The sequence below is a fragment of the Etheostoma spectabile genome, chromosome 10, assembly GCF_008692095.1.
Source record: "Etheostoma spectabile isolate EspeVRDwgs_2016 chromosome 10, UIUC_Espe_1.0, whole genome shotgun sequence".
NCBI lineage: Eukaryota > Metazoa > Chordata > Actinopteri > Perciformes > Percidae > Etheostoma > Etheostoma spectabile.
The window spans coordinates 19,870,782-19,889,018 of record NC_045742.1 but is presented as its reverse complement, the minus strand read 5'-3'; the positions used below and the strand labels follow the sequence as shown (position 1 = coordinate 19,889,018).

The 18,237-nt window shown below is 37.5% G+C and overlaps 3 protein-coding genes across 3 annotated transcripts in view; 1 reads left to right on the top strand and 2 right to left on the bottom strand.

Moving 5' to 3' along the window:
• abcb7 (ATP-binding cassette, sub-family B (MDR/TAP), member 7) overlaps positions 1-3,780 on the bottom strand; it is a 27,584-nt gene extending 23,804 nt beyond the window's left edge. Inside the window, exons 1-4 of the mRNA XM_032527465.1 lie at positions 3,587-3,780; positions 2,309-2,392; positions 2,147-2,224; positions 272-391 (exon numbers count right to left, since the gene is read on the bottom strand). Coding sequence (XP_032383356.1) covers positions 272-391; positions 2,147-2,224; positions 2,309-2,392; positions 3,587-3,742 — 438 coding nt within the window. The 5' untranslated portion in view covers positions 3,743-3,780. The remainder of the gene's footprint in view (positions 1-271; positions 392-2,146; positions 2,225-2,308; positions 2,393-3,586) is intronic.
• Positions 3,781-4,033: 253 nt separating this feature from the next.
• uprt (uracil phosphoribosyltransferase (FUR1) homolog (S. cerevisiae)) lies at positions 4,034-10,602 on the top strand. The gene is made up of 7 exons (XM_032527467.1): positions 4,034-4,360; positions 4,841-4,883; positions 4,967-5,036; positions 5,263-5,325; positions 7,378-7,539; positions 8,782-8,880; positions 10,194-10,602. The coding sequence occupies exons 1-7, from the start codon at positions 4,113-4,115 to the stop codon at positions 10,298-10,300; spliced, it is 792 nt and encodes a 263-aa protein (XP_032383358.1). The 5' UTR covers positions 4,034-4,112; the 3' UTR covers positions 10,301-10,602.
• Positions 10,526-17,043, bottom strand: zdhhc15b (zDHHC palmitoyltransferase 15b). The gene is made up of 11 exons (XM_032527466.1): positions 16,862-17,043; positions 16,430-16,456; positions 16,229-16,323; positions 15,990-16,110; positions 15,583-15,652; positions 15,236-15,268; positions 15,027-15,147; positions 14,702-14,834; positions 14,461-14,587; positions 14,042-14,160; positions 10,526-12,712 (listed from the first exon to the last, which is right to left on the bottom strand). The coding sequence occupies exons 1-11, from the start codon at positions 16,977-16,979 to the stop codon at positions 12,669-12,671; spliced, it is 1,008 nt and encodes a 335-aa protein (XP_032383357.1). The 5' UTR covers positions 16,980-17,043; the 3' UTR covers positions 10,526-12,668.
• Between the last annotated feature and the right edge of the window lie 1,194 nt (positions 17,044-18,237).

Below are 18,237 nucleotides of genomic sequence, written 5' to 3'. Positions count from 1 at the left end.
AGTACCTGTATTTGAAATAAATACCCGGTACATTTACAGGGCTCAAACTGACACAATGGTGGTGTTTGATTATTTCTTACAAAAATTGCTTTGGGTACAATTATACTTATCAAACAGATGGAATTAGAAATAAAGGCCTGCTTTTAATGAAAGCCTGGTTCAAATAAAAGCCTGGTACCTTCTGCAGTTCAGGTAAATAAAGGGCCCAGCTTTTATTTGAGGAATTACGGTAACCACTCTTTTATAAAAATGACATTGTCTATAAACTTACCTTGGCTCCAGCGAGCAGGCCGAGAGAGATGGCAACACGGGCCCGCAGGTCTGGTCTATTCTTTGGCCACACATAAGACAGCATTGCAGACAGGATCTGGGATGAATTCACCTCGTTCATCTGTGCAGAAAAAACAAACAAAATGCCTCTTCTTAGATCATAATACCCTTAGTCGGTTAAACATGTACGTCCTGTAAGATACAAAACAAAATAGTATTTTAATTACAATACTACAATGTCAACTTTCAGACCTACCTTATGTTTGCCAATATTGGCAACTAACTTGCATTTTGATTTCAGTGTGACAATCATAATAATCTCAAGATGGCTGTTTGGGCAGACACACGGAACATCAAATGTCAATGGCAGTCTCTTGAGAGACCTAGGAGCAGCAACAACAGCAGAGTCTCCAGGTGGACCTGGGGGTCCAGTCTGACAATACAAGTCCCTGGAGATACCTGGGCTGTCATCCCAGCTGAGTTTGAGAGCCCACTGGTGCCAACATGGCTGTTTACACACACTCCACCACACACCTGCCACAGGGACTCTGCATGGGCCAAAGAATATGCAGTAATTCCTCTAATCCACTCAATATGGTGGCACCATGTTACAGCGCTGCTGTATGGCAGAGCCTCCAAGCAAATTACAGTGAAATTGTGCCCAACACCTGCGTTTAATCATATACAATGAAGCAGTGCATAACACTGCAAAGGGAGGATTAACATTAACAGTTGAATGCACTAGTAAAGTCCCTTTACTACATGGGGAGGAAAGACCAGGTAGTGTATAATAACATTACCTGGGTTTAATTTAAGTTAATCAAGTTAAGCCTGTTAGATTAACTTGATTATAGTTTTTTTTGTTATTTATACAAATAGTTAAAGTTGGACCCAGCTTTCAGATTTTAACTCTTTCATACTGTAGACCAAAATAAAAGACTCAAGTAAAGACTATATATACAATACAAGATTATATTTTTAAGAGTTAAATAAACAATAATAATAAACTTTTGGTCAAATCCATGTATATCTGGGATGACAATGTCACTGATCATGTGGACAGAGATTCCCACCCTAGTGCTTAAAAAACAGTCCATTAATCAATTACACGTGGATTTTTTTTTATGTTTATGCTCCACAACCTAATTTTAAGATTCCAAAATTGAAACCAGGAATTAGACTGTTATCAGTTGTCATGTGATTGAGGAATACTTTTGTATCGAGATTTAATGGGTATAAAGGGAGAAATTATGGTGTATACCAAACTTGTCATTTTTTATTAAATATCTTAATACATACAGTGTATAAATATAATAGCCATAGAAATCATATACGACGCCATTGGCACAAAAAGCCACCCCACATGGCTGAAAGAATCGGTTGCTGCTTGATGGGCTTGAGTTAGCCATTTTATGCTTTCAGCATGTTTTGAGTATACAGTAGCGTTACAGTTAATCTGAAAAATATTCTAGACAGCTTTTGTTTGTTTGGGATTGTTGCAATAATAATCAACATTTGCATAAAGCAAGCATATTTTTGCGCTCCTATTTTGATAAGAGCATTAAACACTTTTAATATAATAAAAAAATCTATTTTAAAGCACATTTAGAACAGATAAAAATGTATGATTAATTTGCAATTAATTGCACGTTACCTATGGACGATTGTTATTAATCTAGGTTAAATATTTTAATCGATTGTCAGCCCTAAAATGAATCAATATTGAAAATATTGATTAGCTGCAGCCCAAGTTCACTGCATTATTTTCAGTTCACAAGTGCTCTTTGTTTAGTATGCATATGCAAAATTGGTCCTTAAATATAGCAGCACAATGAAGATTCAATGATCAAATACTAAAAGAAGATACTTAACTCACCAGATTTTTTGGATCTGCATTCAGCTTTCCTCCTGCATGTCCGTGCCAACATGTTCTTTTGTCTGTTATCTGTAAATGCTGTGGAAACATCATGTTTTTCATTATACTACTTTTGATTTCCATAACATATATGATTCATGATTATTTCTTAAACATACTTACTTTTACTGCCTCCAAAATCCGACGGTTGTTTTCGACCCTGTTTGTAGTCCATGTTGCTGTTCGTAGGTGTGGAGGGGAACTCGGCTTAAACGTATGAAAAACATGAGTTTTATTTAACTAATGTTTCTAATTTCTGCTGATTCAATTTTATGGATGTTTTACTACTCAAACAGTGAAACACAACGATGAACAACAAAATAAAAAAAAGGTAAAATAAATTAAAAACACATTTAAATACAATACAAACAAACATTAATATACAGTATATTTAATGGGCGGCATAAGATCGGCATACTAAGTTTACACTAACCTTGTGTTGGAACTACATGTATAATGTATAAAAATGTATATTTTTATTGGTAATATGAATGGGGTAGGCCAATATTAGGTACTTTTATCTCTTTGAGGACACTAGCAGAGCAACACATCCTCTTATCTATAATGACCTAGCACGTTATGTAAACAAATACTGTACACACAACTCATTTGAGAAAAGCATAATTTGAGACAGTGTACAAATACTTATGCCAATGTCATACAAACAGTATTTTATACATGAATTTTAAATGTGTGATTTTATTGTCACCTTACATCAGAAATGCTATTGATCTCATTTAGTTACAATCAGTTTATGAAGTATATTAGAAAGATTAACCAATACTTGGTAGCAAATAGCTAGTAACAAAAACGGAACATTATAATGTAAACCTTGATGAAGGTAGGACTTTATGATAGGGCTGTTCAGACTGCATTAGTTTTAGTAAGATGTAACGTTACCAATAAAAGTGGCAGCTGACTTACGGAAGAGTAAAGTCGTCAAACAACGTTGATGACAGTAACATTAGTTAACGTTAGCCGCCCCCCCCCGGGCGGCACAAACATACAGTCTTATCTAACATTTACTGACTCTTGTCAGTCGTGACAGGCCACTGCCATGCTAAACCATTAGCTTGGTTAATAGTGACAGTTTCAAGCAGACTGTGAATTGTACTATAAACAAAAACCGCTAATGTTCACATGGATAACGCAACTAGTTAATATATTAACTAATATATTAGCTAGCTAGCTAGTTAGGTAGCGCTAGTTAGCCAGCTGTCGTTCAACGTTAAGTTAGCAGAAAATTTGACTAACGTTATATTTGCATGACATCTTGCAAACAAACTGAACAAATCATATAATCTAACTTCCCTCAAAGTTAAACACTTTTGGTCTCTGCCCTTGCGTAGTGACTGTCACACCAAAACTGTGTCCTCCTCAGCCAGCAGACTCCTCACTCACCAGATATGTAACGTTACTTTGGCGTTTATGTTCAGTCCCGTTTTCAGGGCGAGTTTTATTCCAAATGTGATATGAGCTCGTTTGTCGAAGGAGAAGCGCTAATTTTCGTCTTTGAAAGTGAAAGCCGGATTTCAACGTTACCATCACCGGCGCCATGTTGCCAAATGAGGAAGGCGGTCAACACGCCGGATACGTCATATCCGGTCTTCGCCAACGCTGTCAGTGTGCGTTAGCACACGAAAAGATTTACTTAACACTATCTTTTTGAAGAAATATCAACTACTACTTTGTTTTTAACACAACGCGATTGAGTATCTAAAGGTTTGTGAATGTGGTCCTAATGGGCAGTCTGTATGCGGTAACGTTAGCTGTGTGACTCGGAAAATTTCACCTTAAAACAGCACTCGAAGCTAAAGGAAGGACACGTTGTCTTTGTCAGACAGTGGTTAAACTGGATTACTTGGCCAAGAAACGCTGTCCGGCTTTAACACAGTTGTAAGAGAAGCCCCTTGATCTCGCACTCAGGATGCCATGCCACAATCAGCAACTGAACAATGTCAACAGTGGCCAGGAGCATCCAATGAAGCAAGTACGATTTGCAAACAACAACAGCAGCAGCAGCAGTAGCAGTAGTAGTAATGTGCCTGCTGTGCTGTCAGACTCTGAACCAACTAATGCCACCATACAACCTGGCCAAGATAACCTGGGTCCTCAGCTTAAACTGCTCCCTCTGAATGACCAGATCCGTGAATTACAGACCATAATCAGAGACAAGTGAGTCCCTACTCTCCTATTTTGAAATACAGACCACACCAAATCTGATGGTTGTAGTACATATTAAAGTATTATAGTATACTGTATGAGCTAAATAGTTCTAATTTCAAAACGTTAGGTTCTCACATATAGTATCTTATTGCACTTAATATGTAAGCAGCCTTTACTTATAGGAAAAGGCAACATTCAAGCTGCATCATAACTGCAATCCTACAGTCTAGTGTCATAAACAAAATGTCTTCTGATCCTCGTTTTGAATAATATGTCTGGTTTGTGTAAAATAGTGTATCAAGAACTGATGCTTATCTCATAAAACATTGGTATTGATGATGAGGACACTAATATAGGGTCAGTGCCCAGTATTTGCCCATACCATACATAAATTTATGTATCATAACTGGAGAGGAAAAAGTGGGTTTGGTGCATTCCTAATGAAAAGTACTGATGTATCTAATCAAATGTTTATGTTAACATTTTCAGGACAACCAGCAGAGGAGACTTTGTGTTTTGTGCTGATCGATTGGTAAGATTGTGACTTAACATTACATACTGTATGTGCATATTTACAAGCTACAAACTGTAAGCTTTTTCTTTCTCCAACAATAGATCCGACTAGTAGTTGAAGAGGGTTTGAATCAGCTCCCGTACTCGGAGTGCACTGTGACCACGCCAACAGGTGAGCGTCTTTTTCTGTTGTAACCAAGTCAACATTTAGGTTTCAAGGTTGGTCACATAATCTGAATTCTAACATTTAAGATGCATTTAAGACTTCAGAAATTATAATAACAAAAATGCAAAAATAAGTGCAGTGCTTGCATCCAGTGTTTTACCTCCAGCATGTATAGTAGACTTGTTCAGAGCAGCTACATTTGTGAATGTTCCTACTTTATTTTGTCCCTCAGGGTACAAGTATGAAGGTGTCAAGTTTGAAAGAGGCAACTGTGGAGTCAGCATAATGAGGAGTGGTAAGTTAAATCCACCATAGCACAACTACAAAATTAGAGTACCTCGGTCTGTGTACGTTTTGATAGTTTGTTTTTTCGCTTGCGCCACAAAAACTGGAAAACCACCTTTTTTTCGTTTGTTGATTTAAACCAAAAACAAAGAAACGGTAAAAAAACAGCCTTTCTCCCGTTTTGGTATCTGAGTCCAAAAAACAGCTAAACCAAATTCAAATAATGGTCCAATTTTGTTTTTTTGAAAATCCTATTTTCATTTCTCCGTTTGAAGATCTACATCAAAAGAAAGCTAGGTGGGCCAAGTGACCCGGAAGTAATAGTAAATATAGCCTATATAAATAAAAGCCAAGCTTTTAGAACGGTCATAATAGGCAGCACTAACGCCATACCAGAGTAACGTTAGAAGAACAACAATCAATCAATAAATAGGCTTATTTGAACCTGGATCCAAAGAAATATGTTAGCAACAGTAGTTTATTACAGTGATTAAATATTGTGCCTATCTACGTACGCATCACCAGTCATGTTTAATGAGCGCATTGTGTGGTACAATACAGTTGGTAATATAGGTTAACCTAAGAACTTATTGTGTGTGCAAAGTTGGTACTGTTAGCGCTATATTATATAATTAAATTAATATTTAATGTGGTTTCCACCGTAATGGACTGTAGTCCTATATGTTTTTAAAGTCAACTCCTAAAACTGTTCACGCAGTATAATAGCACACATGTAAATCAGCCAATCAAACACTAGGAGGAGAAAGAGCTCATTTTGGTGAGTAGGCACATGCCTTAAGCAGCAAGGCTAAGAAACGTGATTTCTGAAAGCACCGTTATAATGAAAATAATGGAAAGTGTTTAGCTTTCCAAAATTACAGAACGTAAAACTTAGTTTCTATATTATCTCCATATGACAGTAGCTCGCACGCAGCAGGCATGGTGCGACACCTACTGGTCTAGTTTTGTAATCGTTTTGAACTGCCCTTGATTTTAACCTTCGTTGGATAACTAACGTTACATGGATGACTGAGAACCTTCACAAATGTCGTTTTTGATTGTATTATTAACAAACTACTATTACTAATACCTAATTGTCCTCTTCAATACATTTCTTTTCACACAGTATAACGTGAGCGAGGTAACATTTAGCGTGTCCTTGGGCTGTCCAAACAACTACGTGGGTTGGGAAATTGTATTTGGTTCGAGTTTTTACATGCAACTAAGATGCTATTATAGAAAAATATGTAATTTATAGGTTGCAATGACCCTGGTTTTCTAGTTATTTTGTTTTGTGGTTCAAACAAAAAAACAAACTATCAAAACGTGGACGGACCATACCTCCTTTGTAAGGGCATTCATCACGTCTTCCATGCATATGTGATTTGTGCCGGCTGTACCCTCATGCTGGACAGTCTATTCAGCACATGTTCATCAAGTCAGGCTATTGTGTGCTCTGGGTCATTTTTTATCAGCAGCCTGTACTTTTTTCTCAAAGAAATCGACTGATCATTTTAATACTAAATAATACAATAGAACCATGTTACTCTGTACTTTGCCGAACATGTTCTCTGAAGGCATCGCAGTCAGTGGCTCTCGCTTTCTTTCTTCGTCAAATTTAATGAGTCTTATTGCTCTGAAATGCAAAAGCCAAAGCAGTTTTTGCAAATCCTATATTATCCTTTAATGACAGTAATGTTCGGACATAAAATGTAAAATGTATGCCTGTTGGACACATAGTGTAGCTCAAAAACTACTTCTTAAAGGCAACACACATCAGCAGTGTAGGACGCGAGTCAAAACACATTTCCTGTCTAGCCAACGATGGCATCTTGACACATGTCCTCATGACTTGAGGATTATCAATGTGTCAGCACACAGCGCTGTCCTATTTTTCAGTGACACAACAGCATCCCAGAAAAGCAGCAATTTTACCACATTTATTCTTCAGATTGGCACATCCAGGCTACTGTACCTTTTTAATATTACAGTCTGGTGTGGTTTGTGGATGTTAATGTAATTATACAACGCAACACAACGTGTTCTGTGTGTTCCCCCACAGGTGAGGCCATGGAGCAGGGTCTGCGGGACTGCTGCCGCTCCATCCGCATTGGCAAGATCCTCATCCAGAGTGATGAGGAGACACAGAAAGCCAAGGTCTACTATGCCAAGTTCCCTCCAGATGTGTACAGAAGAAAAGTGCTGCTCATGTACCCCATCCTTAGTAAGTAACACAGGGCTGAACACAGTTTATCTTCCTGATGGCTCCGGTTTAACGCCCTCAGTAGCATGCAAATGTCAAGAGATGTCAATTTTTGTGCAAAAAAAAGGGTTTTATTATTATTAATTTTGAGAAAACTCCCTTGAGTTGACCTTCAGCACCAAGTCTGCATTTCCACATCATACCGGCCCATTTGCACTGTTCTGATAATTATAGCTCTCATGGGGGAAATTATACACTGCCTGGGAGATAGCCACCAAGCAGCTGAATAGCATAATGAGGGCCAACAAAAATAGTATCTTAATAGCCCTGGTTTCCCAATGTCACAAAGCAGCATTTTTCTGCTCTGTTTTTGAAAGAAAAATATGATAAGGACCAAGCCAGTTTTAATGTATTTTTGTATTATGTCACAGTGATGGAACATATGGTTGCACTGATACATGCCAACGATCAGCACACCGCTCAGTACCTTTTTCAGATGTTAACCTTATGCAAATGGTCAAATTATAGCCCTTTTAAATAAATAAAAAATAATGTTGTATTACTAACTAAGTTTTAGAACCTGACGAATAAAGGATTTTTAAAAGTGATAGAAATATTTTGTTATTTAAAAATCCGATATGCCGATACATCGGCCGATATATGTTTAAAAACAAAAAATCCAGAAAGGTGTTACAAAACAAACAGATTCCCCTAACATTAGTTATTTGTAGTTATTGAAGTTCTCACCAAAATAATATGATAATCATTTGTTTTATTGTCACAAGAGAGGAACATCAAAATATGTTAAAGTTCTGATAAATAAAATATATAAAATACAAACTTAAAGTCCTTTGAACAAAAACACATTAACAAAAAAAATCAGTGTTGCCAACAGAGACGTTGTAGAGCGTCCTCTGGTGGACAAACTATGCAATGCCAACGCTCATAACATGGGTAACAGTCCGTTTTTATTTTTTACATATTCATTTATCAGAATCATTTATTTGTCATAAATGATGGTGTCATGAATCTTTTATTTGTCATAAATGATTTTGATGAATGAATATTTTATATAAATATATATGTGAACATTTTTTTTTTTTTTTTTTTAAATCGGACATTATAAATGCTGATACCAACAGATCGGGAAATGCCTAATATCGGCTGCTGATATATCGGTCGGGCTCTACTAAGTTTTAAATTAACTAATTTATTTTCTGTAAATAAAGTGACATTTGAATGTGAGATGGTCTGTGTCTGCAGGTACCGGGAACACTGTGATTGAGGCGGTGAGGGTGCTGATAGAGCACGGAGTCCAGCCCAGACATATTATCCTCCTCAGCCTGTTCTCCACGCCTCACGGTAGACCACCACAGCCAGTTCACTGCAACTACAGCTCATCACACACTTTATTCTCCAATCTCCTGTCCACTCTGGTTGCTGATGTATCGTTGTCTTTATACAATACACTGGCAACCACAATGCTGGTCATTGACACCGCTGATCATCAGTCCACCAACAATGGTTTTACATTAATGGAGCAACCTAAGAAGCAGAGTATTTTTTTAAATTGGACCAGAAATGTTTGTCTTGGAAAATATTTTAAAATATAAATGGAAAAATGTAAATGGAAAGATTTAAACATAATAATGCAACGTATGGGGTAAATTGGTCTTATAACAGTTGTTTTCACTTCATCAACTACTAGCCAGATTGCCATGACATTTAATGTGGATATTCATGGTTTTACAGAGAAGAATTTGTTTGGTTTTTTAACCCCTTGACCTTTCTTTTAGTGCCATCATTGAGCCAAAAATTCCACTTTAACACGTGAAATATTGGAATTTGAAGGTCATGTTAACACTAAGGGCAACACGTTGAGAGGAGAATGTCAGTGTGTGAACATGCTAGGAATTAGGATATTGTCCATTATGAGTAATTTCATTTATACTTAAATGAATTTATGTTTAGTCCATAACACTAAAAGCAAACATGTTTTTGAAAATGGTTTTGGAACAGTCTTAGCCCTTTTGTACTTCTGCATCTGCCAAAAGTCTTAAAATCATCAACCGTGTGTGTGTGTGTGTGTGTGTGTGTGTGTGTGTGTGTGTGTGTGTGTGTGTGTGTGTGTGTGTGTGTGTGTGTGTGTGTGTGTGTGTGTGTGTGTGTGTGTGTGTGTGTGTGTGTGTGTGTGTGTGTGTGTGTGTGTGTGTGTGTGTGTGTGTGTGTGTGCCATACTGCCAGCTGTGGGCCAACTAATCTTTTGGCTATTGGCTTGGCTATTCATGGTGTGTGTTTCCAACATTTTTCGAAATGTATTGAACTTGACTCCCAACATCTTAAAGTACCTTTGTTTTAATTGTACTCTGTCAACCTAAACAGTAGTTAGGCTTATCATAGTTCTACTGAGGCTTACAGGAATTTGGTTAATAGTTTTTTTTAGGTAACCTGTCAAGAACTTCCGTGTTGGGCAAGTTGAAAACGATTAGCAATGCAGTGCAGCAGTAAATGAAAAATCAATGGGATCACCCAAGTCAAGATTCATCCTCTGGGGACAAATACATGGCATGGCAACCTCATAGGAAATAAGTCTATTAGCAGCAGTGAAGTGATGGATATTTTAGGATACCTGTAAACACTTGTAAAAGTGTAATAGCTTTTTACTTTTCTCCTAGGAGCCAAATCTATAATCCAGGAGTTCCCCGATATCACCATCTTGACCACGGAGGTCCATCCTGTAGCTCCGACACATTTTGGACAGAGGTACTTTGGCACTGACTAAACTGAGGACAACCGGAGGAACATGACCTGCAAATTGTTTTGAGTATTCATGTGTTGTTAATTTAAATGTGTCTCATGTTCTCCATGTTGTGCCAAATCCTGCTACATGATCTCCAAAGTTCCTAGACTGATACAAAATGATTAATCTGATCAATTATATTTATTATGTTTTTGTTGTTGCTGTGCATACTCGTGCTAAAGAAAGAAAACCGAACTGAACCATATAAAGAGTTCCACTTGGATCACTTTATTTTGCATGTTAAGACTGATGGAAAATAAATAATTTATATTTGTTAAAAGACACAACAGCAAACAGTATCAGTACTTTTGGTGGTTCAGATGTGTTTAAAAAAAAAAGGGAAACGTCACATAACATACTCCGAAGACAATTCAAAAGGGACCATACTGTATGTGATGAAGCAATATTGAACTCTGTATCAAACTGGGTATATTGCGCATCTTCTAATGTTATAATAATCCTACTATTTGATAAACGCACATTGCTGATAGTTTATTTTAAGTTTCACAAAATATACAGACACTCACTGCAGCAGTTATGAATCACTAAACTCAATACACAGAAAAAAGATGAAGATTATAACAATAGACAGACACCAGATTACACGAAACACTCAACATTTTCCCCTGACGTTTTATACATGCTTCCAAACACTGAATCATACCTTGGATAAAAAAAGACGACAGTTTGAACTAATAAATTACTTATGTATGTTATGCATTTGTTAGACATGAGCAGCATTCGATTTGGCTTTCCCAAGATGGTAGAAATACAGATCTGATGAAGTAAGTTAAAGTGTCAAGATCAAACAGCATCAAGGTTTGATAAAGGCCTAACTTTGTACTAACTAAATTGGTGTTCTCAATTACGGAAACAGTTTTCATAACTAAGTACATTGGCTAAATACACAATTCCAGAAATAAAACACAATAAGGACAATCTGTTTCATTGGTATTAAAAATGTCCAAATACATAAACACAGGTAGAAAAAAAATGTAGAACAGCATATTGCAGAAGATCGCTGACCTCTACCAACCTGTGGATGAGGATCAGTCATTATATATATATATATATATATATATTTACAGTTATCTGCATGTTTAAAAGATTAAAAGTGAAAACACATCTAGAAGAACCTCTGTCCTCTCCTATGACAGACTGTGTGCCTTTGATGAAAGCTAATGTCACTTCATTTTCCTTTTACTTTGCATCCACACAGAAGAGGTATCATGCTGCTAGGGATGGCTGATATGGTGGAAAACAAGATTGTAATCTTTTTTTAATGCTCATCTCAGACTTTACAATCCAGCTGTTCACTGCATTTGATATCAACATTGTGGCTAACATTGGAGTCTATTCACAAGCAGGGGGTTGGATACATTCTTAGGAGAAATCCACTCCCAAAACACAAGAATAAATATATTAATAAGGTGGAGGTTAAGCCGGGTATTATAATATGCTTATGTTCAATCAAAAAAGTAAAGACCCAAACTGGTAGAGGCCAGACAAGTGAATCACTACAACCGACCTCTGGAGCATTATGGGTGTAAATTAAGATACCACCCTGCGCAGACTGAGCTCTGAAAGGTTCAACACTATGAAGTCGCGGCCCAACAACTAATTTACAACCCCCCTGATGCCATTGCACTCCATTATAGACAGAATACCAGCTGAGGTCAGTTACATTGTTTTTTTAACCCGGTCAGCAGTTTTCAAATTACATTATGTGCTTACATAATTGCAAAAGGATTCTCCAGTGTTTTCTCAGTTTTTTAAAATGATATCAGATTAGTAAACAGAATGTGCCTCTGGAACATTGGATCAATGGTTGCTGATAATGGGCAATGTAGATATTGCATTAAAGATCAGCCACCCCCACTCAGATCAGCTGGTATTCTGTCTATAATGGAGTGGCATGGAAATTTGTAAGTGACCCCAAACTTTTGACCGGTAGAGTGTGTGTGTGTGTGTGTGTGTGTGTATGTGTATGTGTATATATATATATATATAGTAAATAACAGTTTAGTATCACAGTCTTTTTGTATGCAAGGTAACATTTGACAACTTTTTCTAAATCAAGCTGATACTGTTGTCCATGAGTAAAGGTGATGTTACTAGTTGTCCGTTGAGTTCCTCTATTGATCATTATGTAAAACACACGGGTAGAAGTGGCAATGACAATCCAACGTCATTCTAATGCAGGTTTATATCCACACGTTTGGCCCCATTCAGAATTTTCTTTCAGAGTGTCTGAACATCCACATTATTTGGAAAGCATTTGCCTTGTGGTACACAGTGTGTGCAATATTAATCCACATCCACCAGTGTAAATTGTCCTTACATTTGGTTACTATTCTTCCATCTCAATGGTAACAGACGGGTCTTGGTCCTCAACTGTAATGAAAGAAAGAAAAAAAGAACTTTCACTATGCATTATTTGTTGTAATTGATCGAGCTCAGACAGTAGTTATTAGGTTGCATATGACCACTAGGTGGTAGCAGAATAGTATGGCTGGACTCTAAACACAGCAAACAGTTGTGCAGTGAGAAATTGGTGTCTCCAGATTACTGAATTTGAACACAAACGCATTAATTTATTTGTTTGTTTTACTGTGAAGATCACATCTCTGAAACTTTATCCTGCAAAGTGACAAAGTGTGTGTAAATGGTAAAATTCTCTTAATATGCTACTGAAGATTAGAAACATATTTTGCTAACAACTAAGGCATCATTGATGCTTTACAATTTGTCAGTAGTACTTTCTAAATGTTGCAGACAGCAGGGAAAACTAAAATTATATTCATACTTTAAATTAGTGCTTCAAGATTAGAGGTGATAATAGTAACACTAACACAAGTCCAACTATTTTGGTTTGGAAATGCATTATGTACTGTAGCTTAATAATCTAATTAGCAGGACTGATTATGCCATTAAGATTTTGGTGCTTATGGTGGGACATTAGGCAACTCAAGAGACTCGTTAACATTTGTACCTTAAAATAAATTCTTTTTAAAAAGGCTTTCACATCATGTTAACATTGCGGTACTGGGGGGAGGCTTTAGCTTGCAAATACAACCACAGTATCTATAGAAACACTGAGAGGCAAACAATAAAAAAAAATTCAGAGCACATATTCCAATTTATTTCTTTCTGGTTGTACCAATTAAATCCATGGTAGTTTATTAAGAGTTAGACATCCATATTTCTGGGATAAGGTGTTATTTTGTGAAACACAAAAAAATAATCTTATTTACAAAAGGTTAGACACACTGCAACTGAGACATGTGTAACAAGGGACATTGTTGCAAATGCAGTCTTACACACAACGCAGAAAGTTACTGATTCCAGTTTTAAGATATTGAAAAGTATTCTAGGAACATGTGGAACTACACTACTGGTAAAAAGTATGGAGTCACTTACAAATTTCCATTTCACTCCAGTATAGACAGAATACCAGCTGATCTTAGTGGGGGGCTGACCTTTAATTCAATATCTACATTGCCCATTATCAGCAACCATTCATCCAATGTTCCAAAGGCACAATCTGTTTACTAACTGAGAAAACATTGGAGAACCCTTTTGCAATTATGTAAGCACATAATATAATATAAAAACTGCTGCCTGTCTATAATGGAGTGCAATGGAAATTGTGATTGAAAAGTGACCCCAAACTTATGACCATTAGTGTATAAATATGCATATAATGAAATTAAAGTGACTCACCTAAGCTTCCCTCCTCAGAGCCATCATCTGACTCCTCCCACATGTCCTCATTAGCTAATAAAGGGTTGTGGGATTCAGAACTCCGATTCTTCAAGGGGAAGTAGTGGCCGTTCCCTTGGCTGACGTGTACAGTGCACAAAAGAAGATGGAAGCTAGTTAAGGAACCAACCACTGATCCAATCCCTCATTCTCCATTCTGTTCATTAGCTTCAACGCTGCTACATGTAAAACAACTCTGTATCCTGCAGTCAACTATCTATATTTATTATATTATTGACTATTTCAATTACTATTACATTTCTGTCGTATGATGTTCTCTGGTTCAGTATTTTAATTTCAGCACCACTGAAAAATGAACAAGAGGAGGAGAATAAGCTTATTTTGCATCCTTACTCTCTGTCTCTTGACAACACACTCACCTTGTGAAAACAGGGATGAACCACAGCCTCCGATCCTCTCCAAATACCTGCTGCAGGTTTCTGAGTATGCCAACATTAAAGCCATTTCTGTCTGGGCCACTGACAAAAACTGGAGCTGAAAAGGCCTCTAGAAAATGAAAAACAATCAGAATATGTTTTCAATTCTCCACATAATAAGAAAGCAGCTTCATGAGCTATATATGAGTCTAAGAGGTTCTCCGTTAAATATGTAAATCATCACCTAAAGTGGATCGGTTCTTGGCCACCAACCAACAGTGGTAGCCAAAGAGGAACATGAGACTGACGAAGAACATGAGCGCCACAAACATAAGGAAGAGGACATGGAACTTTGCAGGCCCATTTGGCAAGTCCCCCTGGGAGAGAGAGAAACAGGAGAACGAGAAACTTGAGAAAATGGTGGGCAGCAGGACTTATGACACTGGGTTTAGTTCTGTTGCTGTGGAATTGCAATAGTGCTGACTATATTGTGCAACTAAAACGTCATATTCATATGACGCCATTGATGATGTTGAGCATGAGTGATCATTTAAACTAATGACACTTACCTCCCAGAATTTGAGGAAGTACTGAAAGACTGTTGCTGCAATGAATACACAGTACAGCATGGAGTAGGAGAGGAAAAGTAGGAAAAACTTGTAGTTGGAAAAGCCCACACAGTTGTTTACCCTAAAAAAAGAAAGAAAAGCCGGTGTCAAAGCAAAATGTATGCATAAATTCCTCCAAAGAGAGAAATGGAGGCAAAATGATTACTCACCAGGGACAGTGATGGTCCATCTTCAAGACACATCTTTAAAAGAAAAACATATTTAGTTTCTGCATATCATTTTAACGGTATGGCAGCTATGTTAAAGCTGTAAACACCTTATAACCATTATAAAACTCCAACTATTAATACAACCTTCTCTACATGTCTTCTGACAGCAGTCTGATTCCTTTCGGTAAATTTCTGCTCTGATTGATCATAAGAATTTTCTCTCTGAGAGATAGTGTGCCAACAAAGCAACACCTCCTAATTATTACAACAGCCCAAGGCCAACAAATATCTCCTTACCAAGGGCAATCTCGCTAGATAAATGGATTGTGGAGGAAAGAGTGACTTACGTTTCACAAACCGAGCAGTGGTGACAGCGGTCAGGCTTCAGTACCTGGCAGCGGTCGCAGAACCTGATAGCTAGAAACAACGGGATGGCCAGTTGAATAGCGACATTTGAGATGAGCGTACCCTTCACTTACTTCCTGTAGCTTAGTACTTAGTCTTAGCAATCAGCATTAATGAAGGAGATGCATTGGCTGATTAATCTAGATGGAGATGCTCAGGTGCACACTCAAAGTTAATGGCACTAGCCTACTTCTGTTCAACACAGTTTATGAGCAAGATGACAGACTGTGGCTAATGTACCCGCCTTGTTACTCCTGTGATTTTCAGATATGGAAAATAGGTTAATAACTACATATGAAATCATATCATTACAGAGTAAAAATATAAATGACTTGACTGTACAATTTACCTCCAGATTGAGCTCGACTAAAGATGGGCAGTTTCTTCGCTATTTCAACCAGGATTTGTTTTTGAGCATCTGGCCTCTCTTCCATCTCGTATCTTTGCTTGTCTGAGTATGACAGCTGAAACTAGAGCAACAAGCATGCATCACGATCAACACCCAATTTGTTTTATATTACAACCTACCATTTATATATGGTATAACAAATCAATAACAGGACGTCCATGTTTAATAGGTCAGGATACCTTTTTGCATGGTGATGCAGGAGGAGTAAATATGGACTTCCAGTAGGTCCAAGAGAACATCACAAAGCAAACATGAAAAACCAGTAGATAGGCCACTGAAAGCACAAAACATAGGCACAGTAGTTTACAAAACAACGTACAATGAACTTAATGTGTAGCGCACACTGCTTGTTGTAGCACACAAATGTGTAGGTAACTCACCTTTTTCCAGTGCGTTGGTGAGTGTAACTGTAAAAACAAGAATATGGCATAAACACAAGCCGGGTAGCAGAGACTAGCAACATTGTAGCTAACTGTTACCACTGACACTAGTTTGATTATGTGAAAGAGGAATAGGCTAACAGTACTAACCAGCTAGGAGGCACAACAATAGCCAGACTGGGTAGGAACAGAGTTAACACTAACCTCTTAGTGGCATTGAGGAATTTAAAGATTACTTGCCTTAAAAACAAAAGAGCTACATTTCAAGTTAACCAAATAAGAACACACACCCTAAACCACTTCCGCCTAATGTGCTAGCTCTGTCTCTATAACGTTAACGTAATTTGTGTCAACACTGCTGTGCGGCAATCTGCGATGTCTCCAGTTAAATGGTAAAAATCACAACAAGCGGATTCAGTTTCTCATACTTACAAAGACATAGCTCAAAGACGTAGGCGTAGTATGACCACAACACTACGGAGGTTATAATAAGAACAGGTATCCAGGAGAAAACCCTTTGACAGCATCTCAAACCTCTGGAGAGAGCCATATTCCATCTGCTAACCTCTGTTCTGATCTGCGCTCGACTACCATTCCTGGGATTTATCCATCAATGATATCGGCGAGCGATTCACCGTACTTCAGGAGCCAGACCAGTATGCTGGCATTCGATCATAAATGATAAATCATTTATTACAGTATTATAGTAATACAACCGTTAATATAATATGTTTATTTTTAAATTACACTTAGTAAGCTTACACAGGGCTTGTAGGGAAGTAGAGCCAACCATGGCAAAATTGTGTTGCATTTTGTTTTAAAGATATTTTGGGGTATTTTCAGCCTTTATTTTGACAGGACAGCTAAAGATATGAAAGGCGAGAGAGAGGTGGAATGAATAAGATGCATCATAACTATCACATTTTTAGACAGTTAAGAGTCTAAATTACATCTTCTTACATAAGACATTCAGAAAAACCACAGTGAAAATGAGTAGGCTACAGGTACATTAAAATGAATGATGGCTGAATTCCATTGAACTGCTTTTGTTTTAGGGTCCTGCAGGACAAGATAACAACATAAAGCACACACAAATCAAGTTTCAAAGGTTATAACACAAAGGTAAATTTGATGGACTAATTTATCTGCGTTCTGTTTCCACCAGAATCCACCAGTCAGGGTTAAACTGTTGTTTTAGACATGAAATGGTTTGACTCCGGCTTAATTACAGGTGGCAGTTCATTTTACCCTATGGTACTGGCATACTGGCTTTACCTATAATCCCAGACATATAAAGATTTATGTTTGCTATTTATGCTCTGGTATTACCTTCTCTAATTAAAAAAGCAAGACCTTTCATGTAATATCACATGGATAATTGTGTTTAATGTGTGCATAGTCTTCCACCAGTGGAGCTCTAACAGAGACAGTCATTTAGCGGACACTTCAATTTGGGGTTCAGTGTCTTTCCTCAGGAATACTCTGCCATGTGGCCAGAAGAAGCTGGGGATTGAAACATCAACTCTACAGTTAATGGACAACTCGCTCGCATAGCCTCTCAAGTGCAGCCTTCTCACAAAAAATCTATGGTCTAACCAGGTCAAACATATAGGAGCATGAAGAAACCACAACTCTCACCACTTTGTTTTCTAGTGTTTTCTAGATAGTGGACAGCAGAGAGCTGACAGAGAAATGAGGGGAAAGAGATGGGCAACGACAAGCGACATAGGTCAGCAGCTGGATCTGAACCAGGGATTGATTTAACTTTAACCGTACTTTTTCAATTAGGTGCTCTTGTTTACTCCTGT

What these genes read in the sequence shown, in the direction of transcription:
- uprt (XM_032527467.1), top strand. Translation starts at nt 4,113, where the DNA reads ATGCCATGCCACAATCAGCAACTGAACAATGTCAACAGTGGCCAGGAG. An exon ending in CAGACCATAATCAGAGACAA is followed by an intron (nt 4,361 to 4,840) that starts GTGAGTCCCTAC and finishes TAACATTTTCAG; the next exon opens with GACAACCAGCAGAGGAGACT. An exon ending in CACTGTGACCACGCCAACAG is followed by an intron (nt 5,037 to 5,262) that starts GTGAGCGTCTTT and finishes TTTGTCCCTCAG; the next exon opens with GGTACAAGTATGAAGGTGTC.
- zdhhc15b (XM_032527466.1), bottom strand. Translation starts at nt 16,979, where the DNA reads ATGGCTCTCTCCAGAGGTTTGAGATGCTGTCAAAGGGTTTTCTCCTGG. An exon ending in CGTCTTTGAGCTATGTCTTT is followed by an intron (nt 16,457 to 16,861) that starts GTAAGTATGAGA and finishes TTGTTTTTACAG; the next exon opens with TTACACTCACCAACGCACTG. An exon ending in CTCTGAGGAGGGAAGCTTAG is followed by an intron (nt 12,713 to 14,041) that starts GTGAGTCACTTT and finishes CTTTCATTACAG; the next exon opens with TTGAGGACCAAGACCCGTCT.